Below are 14,241 nucleotides of genomic sequence, written 5' to 3'. Positions count from 1 at the left end.
AAATTCATTCATTGTCTTAATATTTTTTTTTAACAATTCGAAATAATATTTTCAATATTTTATTTTTTTTTTTTTTTTTTTTTTTTTTTCTATACAACTCTGTACAGTTCGTCGCTTTTCGATACTAACTAACTAATCCATTGAATAAAATAGTTCTTCGTTCTTCAAACGGACTTATATTCTCTCTTTCACAGATCATATAATGATCTATTTTCATAATTCTCGATCGTTTCAATTTTTAACACTTCGACAACTTTTTAATGACTTATTATTCCAATGTTTTTAGTATATGGTCAAAAATGAATATCGTTTTTTGGATGTTGTTATATCTTATAAAACATTTGGAACGTTTTAATCAGAATCCCAGAATATGGGTTTTGTAATAGGTAATCTCAATTTTCTTAAAATATGAATTTCATACGTTTTGGAAAAGACTCGTGTCTCGTAAAACATTTATCACATGAGATTTTGTATTTTTATTATCCCTTTTGAATTAAGAAAATGTTAAGATGATACAATTAACTGTATTATCTCAGTTTTTCTCGGCATACCACGGCTGAATTCGGCTGAATTTGCTTCGAGAGACATGCCAAATACGCTTAAAATGGTGAAACGGAACAATTCGTTCGTAGGAAAGCGCAGAATCGTCGTTGGAACGGTCGATTATTCGATATCTAGAAAATAAATTATACTTATTTCGGGAATTGTTGAATCCATCGTGTGGTTTTCTTCGTTCAAAGGAAGCTTTCGTTGAGAGCGGGCGAACTTTACATTTATCTCTTTGCAAAAGAAGTTCCACTCTTTCTTGGCTGTATGTGTGTGTGTGTGTGTGTGTGTGTGTGTGTGTATGTGTGTATGTGTGTGTGAAACGCATTAACAAAATATTATTAGTATTATATATTCCAACATCTGTCATAGACTTATATATAAAAATAAATCGATTGTGATTTTGATGATTATCTCTTCTATTGGATTTCGAGGATTGTATTTCGTATATCGATGTTTGGCAATAATAATAATAATCCTATTCTTAATCGTATTAAATTGATGATCGAGAAAAAATAATAGAAGAAGAGAATGAGTGAAAGAAAAAGAAAAGAGATCGAGCGTAATTACGCCGAGAAGATGAAAGAAAAAGAAAAGGAAAGAAAAATAGCAAAAAAAAAAAAAAAAAGAAATAGAAAAAGAAAACGAAATAAAAAGGAAAAAGAAAACAGAAACTATTCCAATTAGATATAAAGAAAAAGGGATAAACGTTTTAATCGACGGCGTTATTCAACTTCGATAATTTCCGCGCCTTACTCAAAAAAAAAAAAAAAAAGAAAAAAAAAAGAAAAAAGGAAAGATAAATAAATTGATCTTCGTATTATCTATCATCATACTCTCTTTATCCTCTGACAGTCCTTCACTTAGCTTCCCTTGAGACGATAAGGGAGATGTGAGACCGATTAAATCGATTTCTCGTTGATAGTCTTACTAAAAGATTCGATGAACCTATATAATAGTGACTCCGTTCTATCGTCATCGTTCCTTGCCTTTTGAAATCTCGATCGTCTATATTTAAATGTTCTATTTTTACAAATATCTTATTACACACACACACACACACACACACACACACACACACATATATATATATATATATATAACTTGACGATAATTTAATTTCAACGAAACGAGAGAGATTCATTTATGTAGATAAAAGTACTCTTTAGCATTTCTTTGTTCTTCGGGAATTGTAGAAAATCATCTCCCAAGAGTAATCAAAATTGAAAAAGATAAAGAGGAAAAAAGAAGATAAAAAGAGAGAGAGAGAGAGAGAGAAGTATTAGAGACAAAGACGAGAGGCATCAATGTTCTAATCGTATATAAAAAATTATCATTTATTGTACGTTCGAACTCTTTCACATTATTTTTTCTTCTTCTTCTTTTTTTTTCTTTTTTTTTTTTTTTTTCTTATAATCGTCAGTCGTTCTAAGAATATTATTGAGTCGATAAATTTAAGATTACATTCTTTGATCGTATTCAAAAAAAAAAAACAAAAAAACAAAAAAGCAAAAAAAAACAAAAAAAAAGTCGATGCTCCGTTAAAAGCATATAGTCATTAGGATAGAAGGTATATTGTGACACTATAAAGGAAAACTTTATCGATAAAGTACTATGGAACGTTGTATAGTTATTGATTAAACGTTTTATCGATCGTTTCTATTCAATCAAAATCTTATGACTTACTTTTTTTTTTTTTTTTATTTATGTTACGTCACACTTAATACTTAAAGATAGGTTTTCCCGATCGAATTAATATCCCTGTCTTATTGATTTCTTAATAAAATAATGTTATTATCAAACGAGACGTATCAATAATAGCTAATAATTCTAGTCAATTTTTTTCTTTGATTATAAGATATTTAAAACAAAAATAGAATATATCGTATATTACAGAATATTTCAAAGGGAAGATCTTGTTAACTATCGAGATAGAGTATACGTACTTGTTAACCCATCGTTAGAAAGTTTCTAGTTAATTACGAAAATGTGAATATCCTGTAAGGAAGATCAGGACGGCTCAAACAACTATGTTACGATCGTATCGCACGCACATCGGATAATTAAACGTAGCTACTTGTGATAACGTTAAAAGCGATCAATTCAAACTATTCTGCTCGACTAGACACAAGCTTTGTGTTTAATGATTCACCTTTACGATTCTACCCTTTGCACGATGATATCAAATCTTATAATTAAACGCAACGTTCGACGTGAATTATATGAATAAACAATTGTAATATTGTGTTGAGAGAAACAAAAGAAGAAAAAAAAGAACTAGAAAAACAATGAATTTTTATTAACAAAGTTTATTAAACAGATAAACGAGTAAATGAAAGGCAAAGGGATCGTATAGAATATTTAAATTAATAGCGGCTTTGCTCAACCGATTCGTTGCGAGGGTACTACAATTTCTTACCTGAAAAGAAATCGTTCTTTGAAAAGGTACAATCCATTAAATCGTTTCACTACAATTAATTGCCCCTTGACGTTGAGAGGATGATCCATCGAGTGTAGGACGTCGTTATTATAAAATAAAGGCGACAGAAAGTGGGTACCTTTTCTTCTTCTTTAAGCTTATAATAAATCTATCATTAAATATCGATCGCATGATATTACGAATTTATTAATCAGGCTATTTATTTTAATAACCTGTGCAAGGATGATTTGTTATATTTTCATAAAGACGAAAATTAGACGATTAGATTGTTTTCTCATTAGCGCGAAACATTCTTTCATAAATTCTATGAAAATGAATTAATTCTAAAACGTTTTAATAGAAATTAAAAAAGCCTCGTATTTCGCTTTCTTGATTTCGAGTCCCGTCGGCTTGTGCGTTCGTCTACGTGCGCGTGTGCTTGTGCGTATGCGTGTGTGCGTGTGTATATGTATGCCAAAAGAGCGTAGATGTATTTAACGATAAAGATAAAGAAAAGGAAAAAAGAAAAAAGGGAAAAGAAGAAAAGAAAAGAAGATAGAGAAGGTGTCAAAGTCGTTAGAGGATTTAATCACTTATCCTGATCGCTCCCAACTTTCTCCTCCTTCGTACAAGATTGCCTTTTCCTTACTTTACTTAAAGAAATAAAATAAAAAAAAACTTGCAAGAAGGTTTAGCGATAATATGGGATTGGGATACTATCTAGATGGCTTAGAAATATATGAAAAAGTGACGGTGCAAGCACGCGTGTTGGTATCTGCGTTTGAAAGAAAAAGGGAGGGAGGAAGAGAGAGAGAGAGAGAGAGAGAGAGAGAGAGAGAGAGAGAGAGAGAGAAATAATGAAAAAGCGCGAAAGAAACTGAGTGCAAATTGAATGGGAATTATTGATAAAATATAGGATGGGAATTTAAAATAGTTTCGGAAAATTTCTATACGTATCTTCTATCCTAAACATTAACTATTTAAAATATCAATAATTGTTTAACTCGTTCGAATATTATCGATTATTGCCTAATAACGTTAAATGATTCCGTCTATACTATGTTTCTATTAGACTATAATTATTTTCATTTATATAGATTGTAAAAATATAATGATCATATAAACTGATTTTTATATCTATTTAAATTGATGAAATAGATAAAATTAAATAAGTTCATATATCATTATAATTTTGAATTTTTTGTTTTTTTTTCTGTTTTTTCTGTTTTTTTTTTTTTTTTTTTTTTTTTTTATTTCTTTAAATATTCATCCATCTCGTTTCAGTTTTAACAAAAACATTTGAAATAGTCTAGTATGTAAATGTTAAAAATGTAAACTAAACGTGTTCGTTAGTATTCCATTTTTTTTTCTTTCTTTCTTTTGTTCTATTGAAACAGAGTACATGGTTATAAATTTGTCGAGACTATTTTAGAAATCATCGTGTGTAAAGAACAGCTGAGAGTAAAGAGGATTATCAAACGAAGATCGATGAAACGAAACGAACTTTTCCTAAACGAAGGGATTAACCTTCTCGTAAAAATCGCAAGTCGATATCGTTTATTTAGGAATGTATTACGAGCGACGGAATTTGGGCGCGATTTTTCGTGAGTTGCTAGAAAATAAAAAAAAGAAAAAAAGAAAAAAAGAAAAAAAAAAAGAAAAAAGAAAAGAAAAAAAGGAAAAAACGAAAAAAGAAGAGAAAAATTAATAGCGTACAACCGATCGTGGATCGATTGGTTGCCGCCGGAGTTTTAAAAACAGGTTGCACGTGGATCTGCACACCAGTGGAACCCACTTCGATGCCTCAAGAATATATTTATTATCGAACATTTCATGAAATAATGAACTGTCTGAAGAGATATATGAAAATAAAATACTGTCTTTATTCACGTTGTTTCGACCTATTCTTTTCTGCTTTTTTTCTCCTTCAAAATTCAATCCTCTTGTTGATGACTCTTTATTTTTTATTTAATTTTAACGACGTAACAAGAGAGAACGTAGAAATGTTCTTCTCATAAACATCGTTATATGGGTTATTATATCTTTGATGATAATTTATTAACAAAGTATTTCTATTTTATTTACTATTACATATATTACTTATATTTAATGATTCAAAAGGAATACTCTTTAATTTCTTTGAATAAATCATTGTTTTTCATATAACAATTTAACATTAACACAGTACCGATAATTTAACGCTTAATTTCTTTATGTGTGTGTATATATTTTCTTTTAATTTGCGTTGATATAAAAAACGCGAAAGTATCAACGTAAGTATCAATATATATATATATATATATATATATATTTAATAATGCAATTAATTATCTTCTCTTCACTGACGCGAAGCTTGTAATTTTAAGATGCTCTTATGATTAAACTAGACGGTGTAATGGCAATGCGGCTTACCACGTAAGGGATACCACATTATTGTCTAGTAGTAAAACCCACAAGTGGTCGTACATTCCTACGATAAGATTCTCTATCATATTTGCGGCTTGCCACAATATTAAATCTTCGATCAAGTAAGTAAGTGTGCCATTTTTTTTATCCATGAGAAAGCATTTCTACATTTTTTTTCTTTTCTTTTTAATTAAATACTCATTTTTAATCCTTTGCACTTTCTACATTTTCTTCGTTTGGTCATCGAAAGTAATTTTCACATACAAAATTTGTATTTGTATAGCAATATACGCGTAAGTAGGTATATAAATATTAATAAATACAATAGCAACTATTTGATATAAATATATTTTGTTTAATATCACTAACATAGTGTAATGATAATAATAATAATAATAATAATAATAATAATAATAATAATAATAATAATAATAATAATAATAATAGTAATAATAGTAATAATAATCATCATTATTATTATATTGCATATTTAATAACAAGATTTAGAATGTCGTTGAGTGCGAAGGATTAAAAAGCTTAACGAATTAAATTTGTTATTATTTGCATAAGTAGAAGAATTGATCTTTTAAATTGTTAACATAAGTTAATATTGATTTGTTGATACAACTTGTAAGTATTGATTTTATACAGGATAATAATAAAGTTGTTTAGGCTAAAATAATGAAGAGTTTCTATAAATATATGTTATATATGATTTCTTATGCTATAGCAAATTCGATAAATTCGTTCGTATTTTTTCTTTTTTTTTTTTTTTTTCTTTTTCTTTTCATGGGATATCAAACATTTCTTTTAAAATGATTATTATATAATTATAGATAAGGTAATTAATATTAATGTGATAAATGATGTATCATAAAACACACACATTCATATAAACTTTGTTTCATTATTTCAAACCAAACTATAAGTTTTCAGAATATCAGCCAATTCTTTATCAATACTCTGTATAAAAGGCACTTCTAAATCATATTTTCTTCGATTTCGAATGTCTCTGTTTGTTAATTGATCGATCGATAGGTAACGTGGCGAAGATTCTTCTTATTTTATAGAAAGGTGCTCCAATAAACGACGTTCAAGATGAAAAACGAGAAGGGAAAGAAGAATCTGGAGATTTTGTCGATGTAAATTGCTGTTGCCCTTCCCTGACAGCAAGTGTCATACTGAACGGTAGGTGGTCTTACTGGACTTCTGCTTCTTTCGGAATCGGGCCTCATTGGAGTCTATAAAATATTACATGATATTATAGATTTTAGGACAAAAATAAATGTTAAAAAACATAAACGCTGATGAATATGTCAAGATTTTAATAATAATGAATATATCCTAATTTCATTTATAAATGATTTATAATACACATTATTAACGAGCGTTCAATGTTTCTTTGTCATTTATTTTTTTTTTTTCCTTTTTTTTTTTTTTATAAATATATATATTAGGGGAACCGGAAAGTAATGTCGTTTCTGCGCATATCGATTGTGATTAAAAATAAAAACTTGTTAAAAATTTATTCGTTTGAATTTAATTTAAGAAAGCGACATTACTTTTCGATCCTCCTAATATATGTATAAGAAAAACTTCGAGGAAAATGTTTCAACAATGGATTAGATGAAGAATAACTTACGATTCTCTTCATGTAAAAGATTCTAATGTCTTTTATTCATAAAACAGACGAAACGAGACGGAAACAAACGATTCCTCGATTACTAGACAAAGTTTTAGCCGAGTAACATTTTGACTTGAAAATTTTCCGAGTAAGAAGTTTCTCGAGAAGTTAGCTCGTAAAGTCTGTCACGTTGATTCGTAGTCTTAACATTTTATATCATGGATTGATGGAACGTTTTGTACTTTATAAAAGTGGTACAAACTGATAAGATTGACTTGTAATTATTATAAGCTACTAATTTTTTTCTTTTCTTTTTCTTTTACTTTCTCTCTCTCTCTCTTTTTTTTTTCTCTTCATTCGAATACATACGAAAGCAAGAACTATCCTTCGAGTTTCTCGAATGGCAAAAGGCACAGAGATATTTAAAGTGAATCAACCAGTTTCGTTAACGAGAGCTTTTACACATGAAACACGAATGATCTATTTGCACGAGGGAGAAGTAAATAATTGTGTTTTTCCGAAGGGAATCGTCGGAGTTTACACATGTGTTCGTGAACGCGTAAATGTAACGCAGAAATATTTATGCTTTACGTACTTAATGATACGTATTGCGAATACACGAACGAATATGGTACATGACATTCTGGAAAAATGTAATTAACGTTCACAGTCGTTCGTTCACTAGATATCGAGAATGCTTAATTATATCGAGTTGTACGATCTTTTAGATTCTCTCTCTTTCTCTAACTCTCTCTATCTCTATCTACATATCTTTGGCAATATAAAATCCCCCGTAACAATGAAACGGGATAAGAGTTTCGACAGAGCTGACAACAACCTTAAAACTTTCCACTCGACTCTCCTTTTTCCTTTTTTCTTTTTTTCCTTTTTCGCAAAGTGCTCTCTATTATTCTGCGGATAATTTTCAAGAATCCATTGAAAAATACTCCTCGTAACTCGAGTAAAAAATGACTTGCGGAAATGTGCAGTTTTATCGAGAATGCACTTTGATTTCCTGAATACATTGTATAGTTTCCTAAATCGTGACTAGGTTAAGCATTATCGAATGGATATTTTTTTAATGCGTTTAAAAACGATTGCAAATTATATCGATTGTTTAAAGAAATGTTTTTCATAAGTTGACAATTAATGAAACTATTATTAAAATAAGAAGAAATGATAGAAAAAAAAAAATGAGTGAAAAGTAAAATCAATATTAGTGTAAAATTTTCATATTAAAATTTTCTGCAAATTTGTAAAGAGATACACATAATATTATAACTAATGAAATATGGAAATAAAATGAAACCTTAAATTCATCGATAGCTTCCCTAAGATCCTCATCGGAGTAACCCTTCATAGCTTTCGTTGCAACAGGACCCATGTAGTTATTAACCACAGCGAATTCCATGAGAGATAGGAAGACAAAGACGCTGCACGATGACATCCACACATCAATGGCTTTCACATAAGAGACAGGTGGTAGCGATTGTTGGGATTGTGTATTCTGAGTTGCTGTGAATATAAGTATATTTTGTTTTGTTCTCGACTATTCAAGAAGAAAGATTGTATTTTAATCTTAGTAAAAAAGGTATTATCAAATACGAGATTATTTTTAAATTGTTCATTCAATAATTAATCTTCCATAGAAGATCCTTATGTAAATGTTTTTCATATAATTAAAAATTTTTTAACGTCTTGCATGCATTTAGCACATTATTCAAATAGAAAATATGTTTCATATGAATCAAATATATGAATTAAAAATTGAAATATGTTTTATACATTATCTTTATGTCGTGTGTTTGTGTGTGTGTGTGTGTGTATAATATATTTTGTAGAGATTAATATTGAAAGATCATCGTCGTAGGAACATTTCCGATATTAATGAGAACGATTCATAATGTATTTAACTTAATCGTAGTCTCACCTAGTGTGAGGAGTGACGTCACACCGAGCGTAACGCGAGCTGGAATTGCTTCGGGTTTAATCCAGAAGGCAATCCAGGACATGACGACGATAAGAGCCGAAGGTATGTACGTATGAAACAGGTGGTACCCTAATCTTCTTCTTAAATTAAAGACGATTTGAATACACGTAAAGTTTCCGGTCGAATACTCGATCATACAATCGGTCGTATAGTTGTTCGATATATCAAGCTGTGGCAGTTCAATTTCGGGATTTACTACTAACGGATCAGTCATGTTCCATATGAAGACCAAATCTTGGGTCGTATGTGATACTGCAAATTAGCAAAAAATATATATTTTAATAGATAAATAAATATCACAATTTAATTCTGTGGATTAAAATTAATGATAAAAAATGATCATACGAACAGCTTTCTATCATCATTGAACAGATTTGAGTATCATGAGGATACGATTCGAATTTCATCGCACAAGATAGTACCAGGGTCAATCTGTAAATTATTATAAAATGAAGATAAGTATTCATCGGGGTAAGTAATATTTTTAAATAGTATACTTACTTGGACATATAAAGTAACGTTTTATCGTGATAAAGCCAGAGATAGTGATTTGGTATGGACATTTCGTGAAAAGTGACCTTTTTCGCATTTTTGAAAAAACAATCCGGTCGCCAAATGTTGTTCAACCAATCAACGTCCAATATTCTATATTCTTCCGACATATTCTCTGGTAATCTTAATCTAGAATCGCGCCAGCTTTGAGCCAAGAAAATGTCAGCGACGTAGGTCTGTGAAAAAAAGAAAAAAAAAAAAAAAAACAAAAATTACGTGTTGCACGATATTCAATTAAAATAAATGAGAAAATTCGTAATAATATTTGAACGGACGACAGAGCAGATATTTATTTTTAGATATCGTACATCCTGGATGTAGGATTATATTAACGTAAGAGCATTTTTCCTGAGAGGGAAAAAATTAATTATTTAGTAAATGAATTTTTATCGGATGATACTTTCGTTGAAAAAATGAAATAGAGTAATAATATAGAATGAATTGAATTGTAGTTGATACTATAGTTAAAATATATGAATAATTTATTAATCATATACTTGTTTATAGTCAAATGACGCTATAAAATTCGACATTTTTATACGAACGATACAAATTTTTTTCGGTAAGTTATGCGATCGTTTATGAAAATGTTCATTGATAATCAATATCAAATATGATGCTTGCCGACAATTATTCATGTGACGTTTCTTGTTCCTTACTATTAAATTTAGTCATGCTATATCTATTGTATCTACTCACCATAGATTCTTCGTTAATAGAATCGAGGCTGAGAACCGTGACGTGAAAATAAACGATGGTAGGCTGTCCCAAGAATTTTGGTGCTCTGTGCTTGTCATATTGTTTTGGATTTATCGGTAGGATATCTCTTAACGACAGAGATACCTCTTTTCTACCATAATCCTCTTGGTCGGCTTCTCTGGAAATTCAAAAAAAAAAAAAAAAGAAAAGAGAAGGGAGAAAAAATGCACTCGAACTTTTTTCTCTTCTCATACTTTTTCATTACGTAGATATAAATTGTAACCAGTGAAATGAATTTTCGTGTGAAAGTGTATTAACAGAAGACACCTAAACGACGGACATTCATGAGAGAATCTCGGAAAGAGAAAGAATTTTTTTTTTTCGAAATTGGTTTTTGAAAAGAAGTATAAAAAAGATATAAGCGAGTGTAAAATATTGCCGCGATTCCTGATGAAACAGCAATATTACAGAAGCCATAATAGGTCTTCGTGCTTGGCACACCTTTAAGTTCACCCGAGATAGATAGACGTGTGTTCCTTATATGCAGACATTTTAATATGCCTAACCTACGACCTCTGTCTTATATGTATGTCTTATATATGTGCATATATATATATATATATATATATATATATATATATATCGCGATATCTATACCAATCGCATTATCATAATCGTGCTCACACGTCGATGCGGTTGGTCGTCTGGATAAGTTATCTTTAAGAAGATACTTATTTTTTAAATAGGTCTTTCTTTTTTCTTTGATTAGGTAAAATTATGATCGAAAGAATCTGATTATTTTATCGTTCTTAACACTTCCGTTTCTCCTCAGATGAAAGTGGAAGATAGATGTTTGCATCGTGTTTTATATGATTAGTGCAATTTTTTAACGTACATCCTAAATTCAATCGAATCATATAATATGATTAAGTAGATTCGTTTATTTGGGTCTATTAAAACGGACTAATGTCAAACCCGATGTTTTATTCCTCCATGAAACTTAATCAAATCGATAATCCATAAAAAGATTTTTAAAAAGAATTTCTTGCCTTTTCTATCACCAGCTTCTTTATCCCTTCCATATAATCTTTTATTTTCCTTAATTACTTCTTAGTTGATTTCGTGTCAGGAATTCGTCGAAAAGAGACGTAAAAATTTTGAACAAGTTGTAAATGAAAAAAGAGATCGTACTTTGGATGATATCGATCATTTTGGGATGCGTTACCTTTCGATCTTCGGAAAAAACCGGTACCCGCGCTTTCTCGCCGAAAGTCGAATTGTACTAGACGATAGGCTATCGACTTTAATATGCCACCCTTCGACCTCCGTGGAAAGAACCGGTTCGCATACTTTCTCGCTGAAACTCGACACAGTGGCAGGTGATGGAGGGGTAAGGTTTATATTATCGTCATTCGTGCAAAAAGGGATGAACACCGAAGAATATATTTTTTCGTAGGGAATAATTAATTATTATCAAATAATCCTTTTCACAGAATGTCAACGATATAACATAAGCGTCGTTTCAGGATAATCTCGAAAAAAGGAAGGAGAGATTTCCCATAATTATGTTATTTTTTCTTTTTCTTTTTTCTCTTTTTGGTCTTTTTTATTTTCCATCGTATCCCGAATAATCGCATTTTGACAGGTGCATTGAAGTACATTAGACAAATTATTAATAATATTTTTAAATTGCATGGGTTCACGTGTATCAGGTGACGTTAATCGGGAAATCTCTTTTCTCTCATTATGCGAAAAAAAAAAGAAATAATAACCCTGCCGAGAGAGTTCTTCAATTAACTATTTCCTCAATTTACTCACGGAAAATGTAAAGCTGCCATGTCAAAGAGGGTATAAAGATAGCAGCATAGAATCATCAGAGAGTGTCTCGTCATTCCTAAAAACACGAAACGGGCTAATTTTCACGGGAGAACTTTTCGTAATAATATCGGAAAAAAGTAGAAAAAAAAAAAAAAACAAATTATAATAAGTTTAAAAGAGAACGTAAAGAAATTCACGAAAACGTCTACATTTTACATCTTTCGATAGGAAAAGAATTTACCGAACAGCTGCACATTCTATCGTGCCGATTTTTCTCGCCCTTATTCACTGCGTCCTTGTTGTCGTCGTCTATATTTAAATCGAGGCTCCCACAGCCAATCCAGATCGCAAACCTTTCTATCTTCGTTGACGAATTAACGAATCCTATCGTATATTAGCTTGACGTCGTCACGACGATATGATCCTATTGCAATGTTGTTTTCTCACATATACGATCAAAGCTACAAGAAAGTAACCGATCGAGAGATCATCGATCCGAAGTCGATCCAGCTTGTCGCGACGTATCATCGATCTTTAAATACAAGTTTGACGAACTTTAGACACAAATCACTGAATTATCTCTTTTTCTTTGGTAGTAACAATAATAGTATTTTTCCGTCATCGCACGCGTCGGTGGCTACGGACACTCAAGTTTTCTCTATTCCTCGTCTCTCTCTCTCTCTCTCTCTCTCTCTCTCTCTCTCTCTCTTTCTCTTTTTTTTTAGCGAGTTTACGTCGTTTACGAATCTATCCACTATAGACCCTTTTTTTTCTCTCTTTCTCTCTTTTCGAGCACGATTCCTCGAGGAAACCCCTGGAACGACGATGGAGGACGCGCAACTGTCGTTCTCTCGTCGTCGCCGTAAAAGCTGTCGATCGTTTTACGAAGAATCGAATAACAGAGGTAGAGAGATAGAGAGAGTGAGAGAGAGAGAGAGAGAGAGAGAGAGAGAGAGAGAGAGGGAGGGAGAGAGAGAGAGAGAGGGAGGGTGGGCGAGTAAGATAAAGAGAAATAGAAAGAAAGAAAAAGAGAGAGAAAGAGAGAGAGAGAGAAAGAGAGACGGTTGGTTCGCCACTCAACCACTGGCCACTGCACGGGGTTTGCTGCTTCTGTAAACCACCCGGTCGGTCGGTGTCTCTAAGCCAATTTGCCTATCGACTAACTGATTAAGCCCTACTCTTCTCTTTCATCGGTGCTAGAGAGAGATAGATAGATAGAGACACGGCCGTTACCGTGTGTAACGTGTGTGTTCTAAAGGTTGCTTTTGTATCTGTGTGTATATTCAAGTGTACGGCCTTTTTGCGCGAAGCTTCTCTCGTTGTCCACGTTGTTGTGCCTTTCTGTGTGTCCTCGTCGCGAAAGAGGCTGCTACGGAGAACACGGGAAATGGCCGCGTGCCGATAGCCTGGTAATAGTATGTCGAACTTACACACCTTTCCCTTCTCTCGTCGATGAACATTAACTACATATATATATATATATATATATATCGTGGACTTGTGCGCGAGCGTAGGTTCTTAGGTTATATTACGTGTATGTGTTTGTTTGACACAATCACACTTCCCTTTGAACTAATGAGATTCACTCTCCACGAGAAAACGAACGAGATCGTCTCTCTCTCTCTCTCTCTCTCTCTCTCTCTTTCTCTTTCTCTTTTTCTTTTTTTTTTTTTTGTTTTTTCCTTTATTGTCCTCATTTTTTATTTTAAATATCCGTCTTGTTCTCTTATATCGTTATGTTATACGCTATTTATGAATGAGAATTGATATAGTTATACGAATAATTTATATATTTATTTGTTATATATTATCATTTACTTTGTTTAAATTTTATCTTACGATGAGATTTCTCTTAACAATGCAAAATGAAATTTCTGAAATTAAAATTTGAACGATGTGTTTTGATGTATCAATCTTGTACATTCGTCCATGGATTTTTTAAAGCCTTTGTCTTTTTCTCTTTTTTTTCTTTTTTTTCTTCACGAGAAAAAACGTTCATCATCGATCAACATGATTACTTCATTAGATAAAATGTATGTTATCGATGTTGTCCATTCCGGATTAAAGTGTTTCTGCTTTGTGAGATTGTCGATTTATCGGCCTTCTCGATTGTTAAGCGCAAAGTGAATTCTCTTTTTTTCTCATTCCCTTCTTCTGCGATTTTCTTTTCATTCTTGTTTTAAAACA

The 14,241-nt window shown here is 31.4% G+C and overlaps 1 protein-coding gene across 4 annotated transcripts; it reads right to left on the bottom strand.

Moving 5' to 3' along the window:
* Positions 1–1,456: 1,456 nt before the first annotated feature.
* On the bottom strand, positions 1,457–13,682 carry LOC124425768 (glycine receptor subunit alpha-2). 4 transcript variants are annotated; one of them, XM_046966615.1, is made up of 10 exons: positions 12,610–13,682; positions 12,296–12,515; positions 12,055–12,130; positions 11,462–11,599; positions 10,237–10,414; positions 9,487–9,713; positions 9,335–9,417; positions 8,926–9,237; positions 8,305–8,510; positions 1,457–6,612 (listed from the first exon to the last, which is right to left on the bottom strand). In XM_046966615.1, the coding sequence occupies exons 3-10, from the start codon at positions 12,126–12,128 to the stop codon at positions 6,436–6,438; spliced, it is 1,395 nt and encodes a 464-aa protein (XP_046822571.1). In that variant the 5' UTR covers positions 12,129–12,130; positions 12,296–12,515; positions 12,610–13,682; the 3' UTR covers positions 1,457–6,435. The 4 variants fall into 4 exon arrangements, with proteins under 4 accessions (XP_046822571.1, XP_046822570.1, XP_046822572.1 ...); XM_046966614.1 differs by having other exon boundaries at positions 12,296–13,682; XM_046966616.1 differs by having other exon boundaries at positions 11,462–11,593; positions 12,296–13,681.
* Positions 13,683–14,241: the final 559 nt, after the last annotated feature.

The sequence above is a fragment of the Vespa crabro genome, chromosome 7 (genome assembly GCF_910589235.1).
Source record: "Vespa crabro chromosome 7, iyVesCrab1.2, whole genome shotgun sequence".
NCBI lineage: Eukaryota > Metazoa > Arthropoda > Insecta > Hymenoptera > Vespidae > Vespa > Vespa crabro.
Note: the sequence above shows the minus strand (reverse complement) of the source record. Positions and strands in the feature narration are given on the sequence as shown.